Genomic DNA, 20,210 nt, shown 5'->3' on the forward strand with positions numbered 1-20,210 from the left:
TGTCACTTTAATGAATAATTTCAATTAATGTTTGTTTTTCATTTTGGTTTTTCCGTTCTGTTTTTTTTTTTTTGCAACTGATTTTGGTTTTTCGCGTACATAGTTTCTATATGAATTTATTAAATAATGAAAGTGCATATACGTTTTTTTCTTTGATTTGTTGTATATATGAATGTTTAAATTTTGTAACAATTTAAGTCATTATTTTTGGTTTTTGCTTAATAAATTTTAACTTTTTTCATGTATTTTTAAATGCATTTTCAACAACAGTTTTTTTTTTTGCTCTTCGTTTTCTTTCATTGTGTATTCATCAGCGTTTTTTAAGTTCTCTCGTTAGTTTCGTGTAGGTAATACAATAAATAGCTCACAAAAAAATAATATATATAATATATGTATATATATTTTTGGTATTTTTATTTATTTATACTATAAGTATCTTGAAATATTTGAAGCATTTATAACGGTATATGCCGAAAAAAGAAGAGTCGAAAATCGAAAGGAATCTATTTATATATATGTATGTATGTAAATATATATATAAATCGTTAAAGATATACCATACATATACTATTCTTTGATCAGTAACAGCTCTAAGTTCCGGTTTCGATTCAATTTCATTTAAATTGTTGATAGCATACTTTTTGTCGCAGGCTAGAAGTAAAAATGCATTTTTAAATGCTCATAAAAGTACACTTTATTTTAAATTTTTGTGAAATTGCAACGAATATGGAACTCGGAACAGACATCTGATTTTTTAAATTATTGTACAAATTTGTAACATTTTGCATTGTTTTATTTTAAATACTATTATTCAATTTATTATTATTTTTAGTTCAAGTGCATTTTGTGCTTGTCCGCTTAGGTTTTCGCAGGGGCAGGTTCTACTTAAAAAAAAAACATCACCCATACACACACTCTCACACACACTCACACTTTCCACATTCGCTCTCAATTTTTTCATAAGATTAATACAAATATTGTATTTATTATTGATTAATTCAGTGTCAAAACTCTTAAGTTTGCTCGCCTGTTATTGCATTTTAAGCACATTTTCAATGTTTATCTTTTACTTTTCATTATTTTTGTGTATTTTGTATTTTTTAATTTACCTATTCTTTTATTTATAATTTTCATAGTTTCTTTTAATTATGTTCCATTAAATGAATGTCCGTTGCGCTAATATCAATCAATTTGGTATTTAAATACTAGCTACAGTTTTCTTTTATTTTTTTTTCATTTAATGTTTTCATTATTATTTATTTTTAGTTAATCTGCTTAAGTCTACGATGATTAAACTTTGACATTTACTAATCTCATGCTCAGCGACATATCGCGTACTTTTCTTTATATTGAATTCGTGATACATGTCTATGCATAAACGTTTGGGGCTAAACTAGTTTCAATTAACTAGATGGGATTCCATAAACTAAAATAACAAAATCATAAAAAAGTGTAAGAAAAAGTTAAGCATCGACAGGCCGAAGTTTAAATACGCTTGCTGTTAAATGTACAAAGGAAGAATCTTGATTTTATCTGAATAGAATTTATGCTGATCTTAATTTATATATAAAATAACAAAGAAAATAATAAGAGATAATTCATGAGAGATAAGTATGGATTTTATAAGACAGTTTGAAATATATATGTATATATTTGAAGGTTCTTTATTATGGCAGCTATAGGATATAATCATCTGATTCGGTTGGTTCCGATATATGCTTTATGTTTAGCTAAAAGAAGAGACTGACTTATTTTCAACAACATAATTTAAGTTATAGCTCAGTTCAGATTGAACATAATGCTGGCAGTTTTTGTGGCTATTTATAAGAATGTAATACGAAAATGGTCACTAAATCCGAATACGAAAAGCATACGAGTGTTAACTAAGGCTCGGCTATAACAATACCGACCAGGGTTACGAGTTTTTTATCGTTCAGAGGCAATAGGCTAACTTTTGTTTGGTGGGTGGGTTATACAGATACAAGATGCTAGCAAGGTTACCAGTTTTCAGTCTTTAGACTTGTTATTAAGTATTTATTAATATTATTACATTATATAATGTTGTTGCTAAGTTTTGGGATAATGCCACACCCACCGTTTGAAATGTTGAGCTATAACAGAAGATTTTTCTGAATAATCTAAGTATAGTCGTACTCGTATGATACTGAGCTACATAGGATAACAACTACTACGACAAATACATACAGCGACTTATGAGTTAGGATCTCAACAGTTACATTTACATTTACAGTTAGAATTAGAGTTACAGTTACAGTTAGTATTACAGTTACAACAGATTTGTAGGTAGTTACAGTGACAACAGTTACAGACAACATAATCCATCATGCTATATAGATTATAACATTTAAGAGATCACATTCAATTGCCCAGCTTATAACTGTTGTTCGCCTCGAAAAGCAGTTGCACTTGGGTTAACCATTGTATTCAAGGGTTTTTAAGGAAATTGGGTTTGTATATGTATTCTTTAAGTATGAGTTAATTCCTGCTATCAAAATGTTACCCTAGATATACGTGTACACCTATATATATATATATATATATATCTGAATTGATGCTTTGCTATCATCGTACAATTAGCTAAAAGAATCGAAAGAAATTATTCCCTTCAACCGAAGTTGGAACTTTTCTTTATTTTTCTATTCTTTTCTCAAAATTTTCTTATAACAACCGCACTGCTTGAGGTACATTTATTAAGGATATCGATCGGAATTAACTCCATGATCGACTTATATTGAAAGATACAGATATTGAGAGAATTTGTTTAGCTACCCTGAAGATGCAATAGTTGGGTCATAGAAAAAAAAATACATTTGGTGAGAGCGCGCTCACATTGCTTACTTTCTATCGGGAAATTTGCGATTTCTGGAACTCTGTGCGGCATCGCGACGTGGAAACTCATCCAACTGGAACGAAAAAGCAAAAGAAAGAGGAGGAGAAGAGTGAGTTGCAGGAGCAATATGTAGAACAGAGGAGGTGAGCAAAAAGAGTGTATTATAAAAAGATCGAGAAAGCGGAAAAAGAAAAAAAATAGAGAGTTAGTAGGAGAAAAGAGGAAAGAACATAAGAGAGAAGGAAAGAAAATGACAGAGGAATGAAGAGATGAAAATTGGAAAGAGAGGAAAGAGTCGAAGAGATGAACCATAGAAAAAGAGAGAGAGAGGTGCAGAGAAATGAAAGGAAGTAGAGTTAAAGAGAATGAAGGAATAAATAATACAGTAAGAGGGATAAGGAAAAAGAGATAGTTAAAGAGAGATAGAAGAAATGGGAATGAGAGAAAGATGCAAATAGAACATGAAAGAAAATAATGCGGAGATTGGAAAAGAGTTATAGGTAATGAGATGATGAAAAAAATAGAGATAGGATGGAAAGGAGAGTTAGGGAAATTGTGAGAAATGAGAATCAAACTTACCCTGGAGGCTTGATTTTTATGGCTGTGACGCGTCGGTGGCGGCAACGGTTCATCCGTGTAGACTCTGTCAAGGATGCGAACAGATTGAAGAAGTATTTAAGAAAGAGAGATCACTAATTGTACTGCAGGTACTTTACCTGGTCTCCGGTTGCGTTTCGGGCTCTAGCAGCGGCAACATGTCCTCGCCCTGCTGCAGCAACTCCATATCCACAGAAGCCAGGGAATCGCTGCCCGTTCCCGTGCCTGTTCCTGTGCCCGTGCTGGTATCCTTGTCTCTGTCACCGGTAACGGCCGTGGCGACAGAGGATTCACCGCGCTCCGCCTCATGACACTCGCACTGGCAATCCTCCGGCTTAACGTAGTTGTAGTGTAACTTATCGCCGGATGCATCCTGTCGCGACGACTGCTGATGATGATGATGATGTCCATGGGCATGGGTATGACTGTGATGGGCATGTGGATGTCCGGTGCTGCGATGTGTGCTGCCACAGGCTGAGGATGCGCTCGTAATGGCCGTTGTGGTTGTTGTTATTGTCTCCTTTGGCAACGTCGTGATCCGCTTGGCGGGCTTACGCTTCTCCGGAATATTCTCAAAGTCAATCCAATGGCCGGAGAGTTTGCGTTGCGTGGAAGCCTTGGGCTTGGGCTCCTCCAGACTCGATGGTGTCTGGGCAGCAGGAGCAGGAGCAGCAGCAGTGGTAACTGGAGTTGGAGCCGCTGGCAGCAGTTGTTTATTGGAGTCCTTGCGTTCCAAATTGTTGGCACGCAATCCCTCCTCGGCGAACTCGAACCAGGACTTCCCACTGGCATTGGAGATGCGTCGCGGCGATTTTGTGCTCGGTCCCTTATCCTTGATCGTCGAATCCTTGCGTGGCAAACTGATGCGCAATTTCTCGCCGCGCATAGGACCGCCGCCCAAACTGGCATCCAGATCGTGACCCGCATGTGGCGACTCCTGAGGCGTCATTATGCCAGTGCAGTACTCCTCCAGATGGGAAGGATTCAGCGGTGTTGTTGAGCGCGGTCGATCCACAGGACATGTCTTGAGCTCCATGTTGGCGCGCTCCTTCATCGGTATCAGGGGTATGCCCTGAGCACGTTCCTCCGGCAGCGTTGTGGGTATGTAGGGTAACTCGTCGTCGAAGGACTCTTGGGAGACTAGTCCGGTGCTTTCGTGCTCCTCAATCAGGCACACGTTGCGTGGAAAATGATGACGCTTCACCTCGGTGCCCATTGGTACCGCTGTCGCCACCGATGAACTACCCGCCATATCCGAATCCCTTTCACTCTCCGACGATTCAATCGGTTCATGCTCATCCGTCGAAAGAAGCTCGGAGCGATCGGGCAGTGGCGATAAGGCCTCCAGTTCTAAGTGTTCCTCCGTCTGTTCGATTGATTTTGGTTTCGATTCCGATGGTTCCGAAATTATTGGTGCTGTGGGTGTCGTGGGCGTTATACCTTTTGTGGGCGTATAACTACTGGCAGCTGCTGTAGAAGAGCGAAAGAATTTTCGATTATGATCCCAAGACGGAAAAAGACACAGAAAAAGTTTGTAGCTATCAAACTTCAATTAAAATGAGAGCAAAATAAAGGATAGTGTTGATTAAACGATATTATTACACGAAATATGTTTAGATCTTATGAGCAGGGATAAGGTAATTCATTGATTGATACCAGGGAATCAAACCGAAACAAATATAGGTTATGGTTTCGGTTCCGGTACGTTCCGAAATAACTGTTTCAGTAAAATTTTCTATTTCAGTTTTTTTCTTTCGGTTCCGGTATCAATAACCGGTACGAAAAGGTACAGCAAATCAATTTTGAAACATTTTAAAATTTTAAGATGTCTTTTTATATCGAATTAAACAGTCCTGGGGCAAAAAAAAATTTGTTGCAACGAATTTAAAAATATTTGAATAAAGAACGTAATAAGAGGCCAAATCATGATCAAAATGACATTCCGCTTGAAAATTGGTTCAGTTTTGATCAAGTTATGACAGTTTAAAGTTGGTCAGACTGCGGATTTAGCCACTTTACAAGTCCAAATTTTAGTTAAATTTCACATGATTTTTTACAAAAAAATGAAAGGTCTCAGAATCAAGTTTAAAGTGTTATTTTATACTAATTACGATATCAGGATTTGATTAAATGTGAAAACTTGAGATTTAAAATTTTGAATTTTCAAAATTTCAAAGGGGGGACCCTTAGCATCGAAATCTATGTCTAGTAGAATCTAGAGGAAAATATTTTTTTTTTTTTAATTTAATAAAATTTAAATGCAGAATGAATAAAAATGTGAAATAATTATCAAAATGACATTCCGCTTGAAAATCGGTTCAGATTTGACCAAGTTATGACAGTTTGAAGTTGGTCAGACTTCAGATTTAACCACTTTACAAGTCCAAATTTTTGTTATATTTCACATGATTTTTTACAAATAAATGAAAGGTCTCAGAATCAAGTTTAAAGTGTTGTTTTATATTAATTACGATATAAGGAGTTGATTAAAAGTAAAAACTTGAGATTTAAAATTTTGAGTTTTCAAAATATCAAAGGGGGGACCCTTAACATCGAAATCAATGTCTAGTAGAATCTAGAGGAAAATATTTTTTTTGTAAGAATTTAATAAAATTTAAATGCAGAATGAATAAAAATGCGAAATAATGATCAAAATGACATTCCATTTGAAAATCGGTTCAGTTTTGATCAAGTTATGACAGTTGGAAGTTGGACAACTCTTTGACTTAGCAACTTTACCACAACCGTACCGGTAGAAACGTTTCGGTATTCGGCTCTTGACAGAGAATTTTCATTCGGTTGCGGTTACAGTTTTGGTACTTAAAATTATAAGGTTAGTTTCGGTTAACGATTCCGGTTTCGGTGTTATTCCCTGATTGATACTATTGCCTTCCAATGCAAAGTGAAGAAGAATGTTGTAATTGTAATATAAAGTGTTGGTTAACGTATAAAATCGATTAATATCAATACAGATATGAATTGACCCCCGCTGAGCTAAAATAATAAATAACACAGATAATGGAATCGAATGAACCATCCACTTAGGTCCCTTGGTACTTACGCTTCGCTTCGGAAACACTTTGTCGCTTCGGCTTGCGGGGCACAGTGCCGTGTCCGGACATCTGGAGCGTGGTATTCACATCGCGTGTCGTCACATTCTCGTGATACTTTTTGCGCACATCGAAGTTCTCGAGGTAACGCGAGTGTCGCACATCGGCGGCTGGCGGTGGTGCTGGTGGTGCAGTTGGTGTCTCCTCCTCGGAATTGGAGCAGGACTTGTGCTTGGAGCGCATGACGACAGCGGTGCTAACGATGACGGCAGCAGGAGTTTGTTCCTCCTCGGAGCTGGAGGGAGCGGTTGGCTTCTCTGGCACATCTGTGCGGCGTATAACGGTGCCCTGACGCTGCAGTCCATCAATGGTGCCGTCGGAGGCCGTGGAACCGGAGTCGGGTAGTTGTACCTGCTCGGAGAGCTGGCTCGATTGACTCTCCGTCTTCGAGATGCTGAACTGGGTGGAGAAGAGCTGCTCCTGGCTGCCAGATCCCAAACGTGTGGCAAACAACAGACGCCGTCGCTCCTTGGCCACGGGATCCTCAATGGGCGCATTGACTGTGGCCACCGTTTGGACCAAACGCGGCTCACACGCACTCTGTGTGCTGTCCACGGAGGGCAGACGTTGCATCTCCGCCAAACCATTCTGCCGCACCAGCTCCACTTGCTCCGTGACCTGAGCCAGATTTGCCGCCCTGGCGCTGATCGATTGCAGTGTCTCCTGGGATTCCTGTGATGAGCTGTGACGTTGCACCTCCAAGCTCCAGTTGCGTTGTTGCTTCTGCAATTCCTCCTGAGCGGGCAGCGTTTGTATGGCATCCAGATCGGAGACAGTGCGTGGTGGTGGACATGGTGGTTGCACCGCCTTACGCTGACCCACCGGACGCAGAGCGGCGGCTGCAGCTGCCAGTTGACTGGCCGTGATGGGTGCACCAGCGCCAGCGGGAGCCGGAACTGATCCAGCGCTGCCAGTTGGAGCGTGAGTGTGCACAGACGTCGTGACAAGTCCGTGATGCATCGGTGGTGGTGATGGCGCCGCCAGCTGTTGTATGCCTTGGAGCAACGTGCGCGCCTCTCGCTCCTCCGGCGGCGTGTGCAGCGGTATGTGTATATAACCCTCGACGGGCTCATCATAGTATCTCAGCCGGCTGTTAGGACGTGATCCAGCTGGTGTTCTACTTCGTCCACTACCTGGAGCTGGAGCTGGTGGTGGCGGTGGTGGCGGTTCGGCACAATCGATGGGTGAGGAGCTCTTGGAGCTTTTGGTGCCATCGGTGCCGGCACTGCTGCCCCTTTTCCCCGGCTTAAAGATGGCCAGCACCGACTTTTGTTTGCTGGGCGTCACATTCTGTGAGCCGGAAGTCGTTGTCATTGCCATCGCCGTCGATGGTCGCTCTTTGCTCTTGCTGCGCGATCGAGACGTCTCTCTAGGTGAATCCGGCGAGTCCTTGCCGAGCCGGAATAGCGAGCTGAACGAGCTCTTCCGGGAGACTGTGCCTCCGCCGGCAGCGACGGCGACGGCGGCGGGTGAGGGTGAGCGACTCGTCAATCGTAGAGCATGTCGGGATGGCTTTGGACTTGCCGTCGGCGTCAGACGATTCTCATCCAGACCGCCGCCCTGTAGACTCAACGATGCGGGCGGCGGCTTTGATTGCGACTGTGAGCTCTTGGAGTAGACGGGCGTCAGTTGATTGGGCGCCTCCACAACTCGCTCATTGGCTGCAATTCCCTTGTCGCTGTACATGTGATCCGGACGCAAATTGATGCGTATATATTCCGTGCCACTGGGTGTTTTTCCGATGACCATCTGGCCGGGACTCTTGGTGCTACGACGCTGAGCACCCATTACATTCGAGGACCCACTGGCCTTGGATTGACTGCCACTGGACGAGGGTTTGCTATCGCCATTGGGCAGTGCAATGGGTTTGACCTTCCTAGCGGATACGGCTGTTGATTGCGGTTGCATTTGTATGCCCTCGGCTAACACCACCTGGGTGGGATCATGCTTGGTGCGTGCCAACAGCAGCTGCTCCACGGCCAAAGTGGCCTCACCCAAGCTCTTTGCCGAGCTAGGTGCCGTTGAGGCATTACTGGCAACGCCATCGGTGCCGGGCTCAACGGGTTTCGGACCACAGAACGATGTCTCGAGGAGCATGCGATGCGGCGAGGGGGAGCGTGATACACAGGAGACGGCAGAGAGGCGACTAACCGCAGAGCCTTGACTGCCAACACTTGAGATGCGACTGGTGCGTCCCGAGATGCACAAGAGAGCAGCCACCTCGGAGCTGGCTGAATCCTTGCGCTGATGCTGTTGCAGATAACTCTGATGGTCATCAAACTTGAAGATGTGTGGCGAGGAGCGCTTCGTCTGCGAATAGAGAAAAAAAAAATGAAGAGAACCAAATGGAAAATGGAGAAGTGATAAGTTAGCCAAGTTAGTTCATCAGTCAACGCATTCCTAAATGAGAATGTGAGCTCAAAATTGACGATTGTCACTTGAGAGATGTTCAAGAGGACATCAACGCGACCGTCTGTCGATTGCCGTCCTTGCTTCCTTTTCAACAGCAAAAAAAAAAAAAAAAAAAAAAAAACTGGATTATAGCAAACCATTGGAAAAGTCACAGGCTTTCATTCAATCGCATGTCAATTGCAGTTCCAATGCCTCCGATTTCGTCTCCCTCTCGCAGCTGTCAATCAATATGTGACCAAGTGTGTGAGATTGTGCATATGGGTTAGAACGAGACGGGGTACGCTCAAGAAGGAGTGGGTAAGAGAGACCAGAGAGAGAGACGTAAGAGCTGGCAAAAAAAAAAAACATGCAAGCGAACTTGAATTATTGCTACAAGTGTGAGGGGGAGATCGACTTGGTTGTCCTTTTGGGCTTTGCAGGAAACATCAATGCATGCGAAATGTAATAAAAAAAAGAGACTGGCAAACAAAGGCAGAGCGACAGAGAGAGAGAGAGAGAGAGTGGGAAGTACACAAAAAGATTCCCAGAAATGAATTAATTAACAACTGCGAATACTATTACAATGAGTTTGAGTGACAAATGCAATTAAAAATTTGTAAAGAGTCCTCGAAAATGTCGCTAACAATGTGGTAAATCTCCCACTAAAGTTGTAACCATTTGAATGTCAAATGCAAGCTAGCATTTCCTTTAATTAGCGTCAAAAATTTTGAATTTACTATGTATATCCATATGTAGCTAAATTAGAAAAGAGAATTCAAACAGCAATTTAAATAAATTTAAAATTTAAAGTACTGCCCAAAAGTTTGGTTACACAGATCTGTGAAAATCAATTTAAATTTAATTGAATCGCAAACAATATAATTATATCAAATGGTAATTTATCAATTTTCTGACTAAAGAGCATTTTTTTCTTTTGACAAATGGATTTTTTGAAGTCGGAAAAGACGACTCGATTCTTTACTGCCACAAATCTTTTTGGAGATAATTTAAAATGTAGTCCGTAGAGCCTTGACTCGCAAATTTTCCACCTTGGAAACTTAAAAACAAATTTAATGCTTCGCTAATCAGAGGAAAAACAAAAATAAAACTTGAGTTTTTCTCCGCGCTTTTAATTGTTTTAATTTAGTTCTCAACACCTTGTCTATTTTATTTTTACTCTCATATTAATAGTTTTCTTCTGCTTTCAATTTGATACTTCCGTTTACTAAGTTTGCTGATTCAATCAGCTAGTTGATAACTATCCCTAATTAAACTTCTTAATTAAAGTGGAACACGATTCTAGCGTATCTGTCAATGGTAAATTGAAAACTTGTGAAAAAAAAAAACTTCTGGCAACAGTTTTCATTAATAAGTTTTGTGCAGTTGTTGCAAACAAGGTGTTGCCACCTTGTTGATATTTCATTTAATAAAGTCCCCCTGTCAATTGGTCGCTTTCTGTTTTCCGGTTTAGCTGCACGCTCAACCCCTTCTCCTGTCTCCCCCTTCTCCCACCCGGCAAACTTTTACTTCATGGAGCACTTTAAAAAGAACTGAGGATTTGACTCGTACCTCTAAGCACGGCGGAAGTGAAGTGCAGCGGCAATAAAAATAATGTTGCATATACTTTCTAGCTTCCTGTTTGTTATTTTCTTTTCACTGAAATACCCTGTAAATTGAGTAGGTTCAATAAAGAATATGAGTACTTAAGTTTAATATAAATAAAAACAAAAGGGTTTCTTTTTATTCCTTCTCTTCACAAGTCATATTTGTCTTTTATCTGGCACAATTATTGCTTACAGGGTATCTGCTTGTCTAGCTGTTTCGCTGCTGCTATAGTCTATTGTCACTGCACTTGTCAGCTGACATTTTAAAGTTTGTCCTTGTTGCTGTTGCTGCTTTTCATTTACTTTGCACTCGCCTCAATCGCCAGATGAACTACAGGTAAACCAACAGTCGACAGTCGACAGTCACCTTCATCTCTGTCTCTGTCTCTGTCTCTATCTTCATCTTTATCTTCTTCTCTGTCCGCGTTCCTTTCTCCTTTCACTGCCAGTAAGTCGTTTATGTCGCGACTTCCGCTTGTCGCTTGCTGCTTTTCACTTGCCACTTGCAACTTGCCACTGCTTATGTTGCATTTCTCTTGCCCCTCATTCTCTAACAAGTCGCTATCTTAAATTATAAATTCAACTTTGTTGCTAAGGTTTCGCATTTGCTTCGCTTTGCCACATCAATGCCATGCTTCGAGCTTTTTCGCAGTATTTCAATTTCTTTTAATTTCCGTACTGTCATTTATATACACTACCCAGAGGGTATATCAAATATGCTATGGAGATATCAGCTCTGCTTTTATAAAATACAAATTTGTGAAGAGAACAACACGCTGTTTTCAGCTACACCCATCTAAATATATTTATTTGCTATCTAACTATATATTTTATCCCAACTATCTGAACTTAGATCTTAGTAGAAATAATTGCTTTAAATTTGATGTAGTTGCTTCTCTTATATACCGTGACATATATAACAGGATCTTAAGCTGGTACAGAAATGAGCATGGGAAAATACAGTTTATTTATATTTCTAAAACTAATAAAAATATAAATTGTTAGTCATAGTAAATTTTCAAAATTTATGCTATGTATATTTTATACATTGCTAAAAAGTCTTTGTAAGTGTATTCGGAATTCTTTATATGTAATTCTTGTATTCTTTAAATATGAAAAATTCTCATTATTCTTCCTATTTTGCCGCTGACAGCTCTTCAACTGGGCCACTTCCTGATGTTCTTGATGTTGCGGTTTTTCTGTGTCTCGCGAAAATTAACTGTCTCTAGCAACCTGATTATACTTTAAGAAAGGCCTTGAGTTATTTATTGCTGAGATAATTCGCCAAATAACCTGAAGTTGACTTGGTTGGACAACGAGCTTCAGGAAATTGAAAAAAAGAACCTTTAACTTTAAAAAGAAGCTTTAACTTAAGCTTTAAGAGGTTTTCCTTTTGAATTTAACTGAATAAGTATGTGAATGTGAGAATCGGTAATGACAATGACTCCTATGTGGAGATTTAACTAACAATCCAGAGAGATTTCGTTTTACTTTGTAAAGTTGTTCTTGTAGGTTTTCATAGTTCCTATGTCAACTATTTTAAGTTAACTAATTGGAGTTCTCTGTGGAGATTTTTTTCCCAAATTGAATAAATTATGAGTAAAATAATGCGGAAATTATATTTTTATAAAAAATATCAAAAGATTTGAAATGCAGAAATAAGTAGTTTATTTTTATAAGGACATACGAAGCCGAGTTTGAAAGCATTCTATAAGGTAACTTCTTATGATAGTTTAGTTATCATCCAGCTAATTATGGTAAAGATGTCTCAGAAGGAAGGAAAATGCAAACTCTTAAACTCTTTTAAGGAATTTCTTACACAAAAAAATAAGGAAAATAGCCTTGAAAAAAAAAATTAGATTTCTCGAGTATTTCTGAGATAGAAGTAGAATATTACTGATTTAGGGGTTATGCGCTTACCTCACTCACCTGCTGTTGTTGTTGTTGTTGTTGTTGCTGCTGTTGTTGGAGGCGCTCCTGCTCCTCTTTCTTTTGCTCGGGATCCATAAAATAAAGCTCCTCGGTGGAGCTGCGAAGCTCCAAGGCGCCCTCCTCGCGAAAACCGAGGCCAATGGTTTCCTGTAGGGTGCCAGTGCCGACCTTCATAGTATTAGTTTAAGACGGTAACCACCCAACACACACACACACACACACACACACACACATGCACACACACACACACACGTATACAGAATTTTATAGCAATAATTTTGGCAAAAGTGAAGTTTTTAAATGGGAAGTGAGGGGAAAATAGGCAGGGTGGTGGGGGGGAAAAGCATGCGGGCGAGCAGCAATGTGGAAAATGAAGAGCAGAAGAACAAAGTAGTTGGCGAATAAAACAAAGGGAAAACAAACAACGAAAGCAAATCAAGAAATCAACAGCCAATTGTGGTGCATTTGCGGTGGGGCAGTACCCAAAAAGGAGGTGTGTGTGTGTGTGTATGGTGTGTGTAGGTGTGTGTAGTTGTATTAGTGTGCACACATTGAAAGTGGAGTAGTAAGAGATAGAAAGAAAGAGAGAGAGAGAGAGAGAGAGAGAGAGGGCGAGTAAGTTACACAGAAGGAGAGAGATGAAAAGAAATAAATACGAATAAAAAGAAGAAGAACAAAGTACAAATAATTAGCACAAAAATGATTCTTTAAATGCGACAGCGACTGCGACGTCGACGTCGACAGCGGCAGCGACGCAGTGCGGTGTTTGGTTGTTGTTGCTGTTTGTTGTTGTAATTTTTTTTTTTTTATTTATTTTTTTTTTTTTTTGTTGATTGGTGTTGTTGCTGGCATTGGCGTTACTCTAAAAGCCAAGCTAAGTGACCAAACTACAGAAAAGCCGTCTAAAACCACCATAAGTTTTCACCGTCTTCAATTGTCACCTTTGACCCCTGCTCTTACCTGCTCGAACACATTCTCCGGACTACTCTCACGACTGTCCTCCTCGTGATGCGACGAACTCGACGCTCGACTCAATTCGATGCGTGGAGTTGATGGCGTTGTCAGTGTTGTGGTGCCACGATAGCTGCCACCGCCTGTGGCATGCATTGCACCCGCTGCTGATGATGATGATGATGATGGTGGCAACGGTTGTCCGCCTTCGTTGCTGCTGACCAGCGTCGTTGTAACGGTTGTCGTGGCCGTCTTAAGCGGCGGCGGACGTTGCTTGGCAACAATTGTGGTGGCATTCGCGGAGCAGGTGGCTGACGATACGGTTGAGGATGAGGACGAGGAGCTATTGCTGCTGCCACCGGGTATTACCCCCACCGACCCCCCTGACGCTGACGTTATGCTCGGCGCTTCAGTTGTCCGCCCGCCAGCGCCGCTCGTGGAGCGTGTTGTCGTTGTCTGTTTGTGCAGCGTTTGCTCCATCATCTACAAGGGCAGAGCAGATGAGATCGGGTCAAAAATACGATTTTTTCAGTCAGTAATGCACAAATATTCTTTATAATCTGTTCAAAAGTCGTGTTTCTTGCAGGGACAGTAAAAATGATTTTTTTTTTTTTTTTTTTTTTAGTGAAAAAATCACTCACTTCTAGTAACTGTAAAAAACCATGATATATACCGAAATTTTCCTTTAATGGTAATTTATGCAATTTTTAAGATTTTAAGATTTATAATTTTCATTATTTTACTCATGAAATAATCATTATTTTTAAAAAAAAAAAAATAAAACTCAGAAATAATCATTACTTTTAAGCAAAAGAATAAAACCTTTAGCATAATGATTATTTCTTGAGATTTATTTTTTGTACAGCCATAAATACCGCTGTATTTATATTATAGAATAATAGATAATAATTTAAGAGAATGTACACCAAAAAAAAGGTTTACATCTTAATAACATCTTCAACATAGCTTTAATAATCTTCGAGATTTGCATGGGCGTCTAAGCAAACCTAAGAGAAACCAAAAAAAAAAAATGCTTTGTGCTTTTTTCAAGTAAAGGGTCTAAAAATACATGCAAAATCAGGAATTTAAGTCCTGCATTTTAGAGTGCTTTCTTTCCCACACTCAAATGACACTAAAATCATCTTCTTTGGCACAGATATTTTTTTTATACATATTGTTTTTTTGTCCTTTTTCCATGAAAAGTGCGTCGCTTGGCAACAACGTTCTCTTTGGCAGCTGCCACTCGCAATTGGAGCAGCCCCTGTGGCATGCCACTTCTCCCCAGGGTTGCCATCCATCCCTGGACTCGCCTTGCTCTCATTGGCGCCCCACGAGGATAGCATTTAACTTCGTATCCTTTATGGTTTTCATAGCATGTGATTTTAATTAAAATCCTGTTGCCTTTTTTTCTTATTGTTTTTCACCTGCTTGTCACATACACACATGCACCTACACTCATACACCCACACACGCACACACACACACACCTGGTGCAGAATGCGAGTTTGCCAGGTTACCAAGTAACGGTACCTGGTTTTCGGGCAAAATCTATGCAATTGGATAATTGAAAACGATATTAATGCTGCAGGGTTACTGAACCGAAATCGACACACTCACACACACACACACACACACACACACACACACACGCACACGCACAATGTAATCATGCCGTAAAACAACATGTGGTCTGGCTCCCAAGCACCAGGGATAACGTAATTGTCATTGTATAAGACCATGACCAGGTTAGCAAAGCTGATACAGTTCAACTTTGACACAACGAACCACAGGCATTTACACTGATAAAAAAAATGTTTTAAAATCATGATTTTGGTCTCAAAACTAAGAATTTTGGTCTACAAAATTCGTGTTAAATTAAGAAAACATATATTGGTTTTAAGAACATTTCAAATAAGACCAAGCTCTTATTTTAAGAATTAAAGTTCTTGAAATTTAAATCAAAAAATAAAATAATAAAAAGTTAACTTTGCTTTTTTAGATTAATATTCTTAGTATTAGTAATATGGTCTTAAAATGTTCTTATTTTAAGAAAAAAATATTTAAGATGAATGTTTTTGATTATAGAAGTTGGTTTTTTTTTTCAGTGTAGTGATTCGCTATAACAAACTTGTTGGAATCATTAAAACTACATTTTTTAAGTACATAATTAGACTAGATTCAATTATTTTAATGGATTGTAGATTTGTTATAGAGAAGTTCATCTGAGATTTAAACTTTTTGTGATTTCATACATCGAACTTCTTTATTATTGGTTTGTTGCAGGGAATTTCCCTGTAATATGTTAAATTTAAGGTAGGTACTAACTTTGAGTTTCTTGTAGAGAAATTCATTTGTATATTAGGCTTTTTAAAGAGTAATACTGTTGTGCTTTCTTATAGCGAACACAGGTAGCACTAAAATCGAAATTCATATATAGACTGTATTTATATACAAGAGTTTTACAGAGATATCCATCTGTATAAACAAGAAGAGCATTACAGTCGTTATTTCTTTTAACGAATTCAAAGAAGTTGTTAAATTTCAACAGAATAGGATCCAAAATTAGTATAACATTATAACTTCTATATGTACGCCAAATTACTTGCAACTTTTTTCTTCAAATGTAGATGTTTAATTTGTAGTGAATGATTATATTTTATTTTAAATTTCTTATAGACAGCACACTAGGATACGAGTACTTCTTTAAGGGTTTATTATGGAGAATGGATCTTGTCAAAAATATTGTCAAAATTTGTTTACTATGTAAAACTAATCTATTATGCTCTATTTATTACTTTGAACAGATTTCGTAAGTTAAAAATGCATTTACTTTAATATATCTTAAAATACCATTTTAGTCCTTCACCCTTACCCACGTTTTCTCCATCTTCTGTCTATTACTTTAGCTGTCTTTCAACTGCCAATTTAATTTCATTATGCTCTTTATTACATTTACTTAGCTTGCAAATGCTTTTGTTTGGCATCTTTTGCTGTTGCATATAATTTGCAATTACGATTCAAGTGGCCATGGAGGACGTGCGTATTGAAAATAAACATTTAATTTAATGAAAAGTATGCTGTTAAGTTGGCTAACACACATTTGGAGCTCAAGTGCTGCCACTTGAGTTGACCTCCGTTGCTTGTTAGTGCAACGTCAACTACAGTGGAGCCTGACTACAAAGTACCAACTTAAACGTGTTGTTTAGCTACACTTTTCAATCTCTATTTACTCTTTAACACATTCCGATTTTGAATGTAATTAAATAGTTGGTTTTAGCGTAGCTTCACTGTAGTTGGCCTAAAGCCTTTGGCTAACGCTTAGTCAGCTTTAAGTTGTCGTCAAGCTAAATACAATGTCAATGCAATTATCCAATTCAGAGTGAAGACAAGCGCAACGGAAACTTGCCCCCCACACCTTCCTCTTTGCCACATGCCACATGCCACTGTCACAATCTATGCTACACATTCACGCATAGTTTAGTGGAGCAACAACCGGGCACGTTCAACCCCAATCCCAGCCACGATTCGACATTCTGTCATGCAGTCGCATCAAATGCGCTCAAGGAGAAGTCCTTATACACACATACACTCACTCACACACACACACACACATACGCAGATAGACGCTGGGTCTGCGCTGATTGACACATGGCTGCGGATTTCGCCTGCAGGAGGTCGCAGGGGGCAACGCAGGGAGTCGCTAAATGCAAAAATTGCAAACACGAAAAGCATGCGTTTATTGTCCTTGAGATTGCACACACACACACACACACACACACACACACGCACACACACATAGGTATGCACGCGCAAATGAAATTAATTCAAATCTGATGCTGATGCTGAGAAGAACGCAATGCTTTTACACGTGCTAGCGCTAGCTCTCTTGTCTCTCTCTCTCTCTCTCTCTCTCTCTCTCTAGCTCTGCCTCTTTCTATCAAGTCTTACGCCGTGTTACTATTTTAGCTATTTTATAGCTTGCCGTTTTTATAATTCCAAGAGCTAAAGCTTTATAGGAAATGCTACAATAATAAAAAATAAATTAACTTTTTTTTAGAATGCCAAATAACTGAAAAATACATACAAAAATTCAAAATATACTTTATTAAAAATATTGAAATATGTTTATTTAAAGGAAATACTAACTAGCTAACTTACTATCATATATGTATAATTTACATAACATTGTTTATTATATAATTTATATAAAATCAGTTCTGTTCCGGTTTTCACTTCCTATTTTCAAAAAATGCGTTTTTCCGCGTTTTAAATATTTAAAACTTATGTTTTTTCACTTTATTGGACTGAAATTCACCAACTCAAAGTGATTACAATACGCAACATATATCCAGACTGAAATAAGAACAGGTAAAAGATTTTCACTTTCGATAAATCTTGCCGGAAGTGAAAACCGGAACAGGCCTGAATTATTAAAATAGTATAATTTATACATATGAATCTAAAAGAATCTATTGGCCATCAATTTTCTGAAAATTAATTCTGAATCCGATAAACATAAAAATACCGTTGATAGTAATATAACGGTTTAGGTGCCTGCTTTATACAACACTTAAATAAAAAAAAAATTTGTAAGCATTTTAAAGGTTTTTTTTTTTTAGTTAATTGTAGCTACTTTTTTCTTATCACATTAGCTATTTAAAAGAAATCATGGCAACACTGGTCTTACGCTGTCTTTGCCTCTAATTGAAAACCGCATTCAAAGCGCATACATAAAACTGTGTAATTAATTCGAAGAAACCGGCTAGAAAATGAATCTAAACGAATTGTTGTGGTTACAGGCAGCATTTTTTTTTTTGTATTATTTGTTGGTGTACAGAAAAAAAGAGCAAGGCAAAGGAGGAAAAAAAAAAAAAAAAGAAATTGGGGACAGCCGAAAAGGCAAATGGCAGCAATTTTGTGCTTTATTTTTTGGTGTTGCATACTTTTAGGTGCTGCGCTTTAAGTTAGTCAACGTCAATGAAATTACCTATAATTATAATTATGCATATAATTTGAATAAAAGCCGCATACACACACACACACACAGCTATAAACACATACATATTTATCAATTTATATTTGTATGCGTGTGTGTCTGTGTGTGTGTGTATATATGTATAGGGAGCACGCTGAGAGCTGCTGTCGCTGGCGTAAGGTTCTCTGTTTGACAGGCAACGTGCTGCTGTTTATTGTTAATGTTGTGTACTCCTCCCCCTTCCCCCCCACACACACACATAAACACATACACTTACACCTACACTCACTACTACTCACCGTGTGCCAAAAGTCGCTTTATTTGGCTGCTGCCTTTCTCTCTCGCTCGCTCTCTTGCCCTCAGATTTTTTTTTTGTATCTTTGTCCTCACTTGTCCTTATTAATTTTTCATTAATTTTTCTTACTGCAACTTTTCACCAACAAATATAAAAAAAAAAACAACCCAAAAAAAAAGCCCGACGACGCTGCGCGGCGTGAGGAAAGCGCAAAGTCAAACTACAATATTATCTTCTTCTTCTTCTTCTTGTGCAGCTCCTTCTTGGTTTCCTTCTTTTTTTTTGTGCTTCGTTTTGTTACGTTTCGGTTCCGTTTCGTTATGTTCGCACAGCGCGCGCTCTCAGCGTCAAGTCACTCTCGCAATTGCTCTCAATTTCTCTTACGGTATTTTTATTGGGTTGTTTCCGCTTAATACCGTTAGACTGCACGCACGCAGCGCCAGCGTCGTACTGGACGTCAGCCTAAAAGTTTGCTATGCTGATTGTGACTGCTGCAGGAGTGATTGGAGTGGGCAAGCTTTCAAGCTGTCAAAAGCTTTTCAGCTGCCGTCTAAATGAAAAGCTTCAGCTCCACGCTCAGCTGGCGAAGCTTTTGTCGCACAGCACTGCGCACACAAATAGAAACTGCAGCGCAGAAACATTTTAGAGAGACACTACAAATGTTTGTGAATATTTATGTATAGAGAGAATGATGAATGTTGCTTTAATATTGAACGTAAGTGTTGAATTTAGTTTATTTCTTCTGCATTTTTAATAAAGTTTTCAATATTTGTGTTGGATTGAATCGAAATTTGTTGAAGTGAATAAGCTTGTTATGTGTCTCTCCTTCTCACATTCTCTTAGAACGATGGGGTGTAGAAAACTAAATTTTAATAGTTTTGTTGATATATATATTTTTGTTTCAACGAATATGGCAAGTTGAGTTACAGATGAATTAAACTAGTTAATAAAATACTTAAATCAATTTATGCCCTCCATCCTCATAAATTACAAAGTTGCAAATTTAAAATGCTGTTTCGCGTGGAATTATGTATGAATGAATGGCTTTAGATTTAATAAAGTTGAATAAAAAACAACGTTTACAATTTTTGAAAGCTTCCAATATTGTCGTGACATGTAATTAATTTACCCATGTAATGGAATTTTCATGACTTCCTACATTTTATATAATTATTCTCTGTTTCTAAGCTGCTGTCGTGCACTGTGCCAAGCTCGTCTTGCTCGTCTCTTGCTCTCGCCAATCCCTCCGCTCTTGCGTGCTGTCTCTCCCATTCCCATTCCCACTTCCATTCCCAAGCTGCCGATGCTTTTGCATGTTTTATTTTTTTCGACTGTATTTATTCAGCACCCCACGCCATATACACAGACACACACACCCTCACACACCCTCACACAATTGAAATACTTTGCTTTTGAAGTCGCTTTCCAATTGCTGCTGCTCTCAGTTGTTGTCCCATTGTGAAATGACATTATTTGGAGCACTTTCCACTTCACATTTGATTTG

General features: G+C 38.8%; 1 protein-coding gene across 1 annotated transcript; it reads right to left on the minus strand.

Annotated features, from left to right (window-relative positions):
• Nucleotides 1–2,631: 2,631 nt before the first annotated feature.
• Nucleotides 2,632–13,951, minus strand: LOC117794276 (mucin-5AC). Its single transcript, XM_034634871.1, has 7 exons — nt 13,446–13,951; nt 12,483–12,653; nt 6,510–8,868; nt 3,568–4,918; nt 3,431–3,494; nt 2,860–2,924; nt 2,632–2,791 (listed from the first exon to the last, which is right to left on the minus strand). The coding sequence occupies exons 1-7, from the start codon at nt 13,917–13,919 to the stop codon at nt 2,731–2,733; spliced, it is 4,545 nt and encodes a 1,514-aa protein (XP_034490762.1). The 5' UTR covers nt 13,920–13,951; the 3' UTR covers nt 2,632–2,730.
• Between the last annotated feature and the right edge of the window lie 6,259 nt (nt 13,952–20,210).

Source organism: Drosophila innubila, chromosome X (genome assembly GCF_004354385.1).
Source record: "Drosophila innubila isolate TH190305 chromosome X, UK_Dinn_1.0, whole genome shotgun sequence".
Lineage (NCBI taxonomy): Eukaryota > Metazoa > Arthropoda > Insecta > Diptera > Drosophilidae > Drosophila > Drosophila innubila.

Excerpts from the sequence above, each read along its gene's own strand:
- LOC117794276 (XM_034634871.1), bottom strand. The coding sequence starts at position 13,919 with ATGATGGAGCAAACGCTGCACAAACAGACAACGACAACACGCTCCACG. Across the intron at positions 8,869-12,482 it reads AACAACAACAACAACAGCAG|ACGAAGCGCTCCTCGCCACA; the intron begins GTGAGTGAGGTA and ends CTCTATTCGCAG. Across the intron at positions 4,919-6,509 it reads AAGTGTTTCCGAAGCGAAGC|CAGCTGCCAGTAGTTATACG; the intron begins GTAAGTACCAAG and ends GCTCTTCTACAG.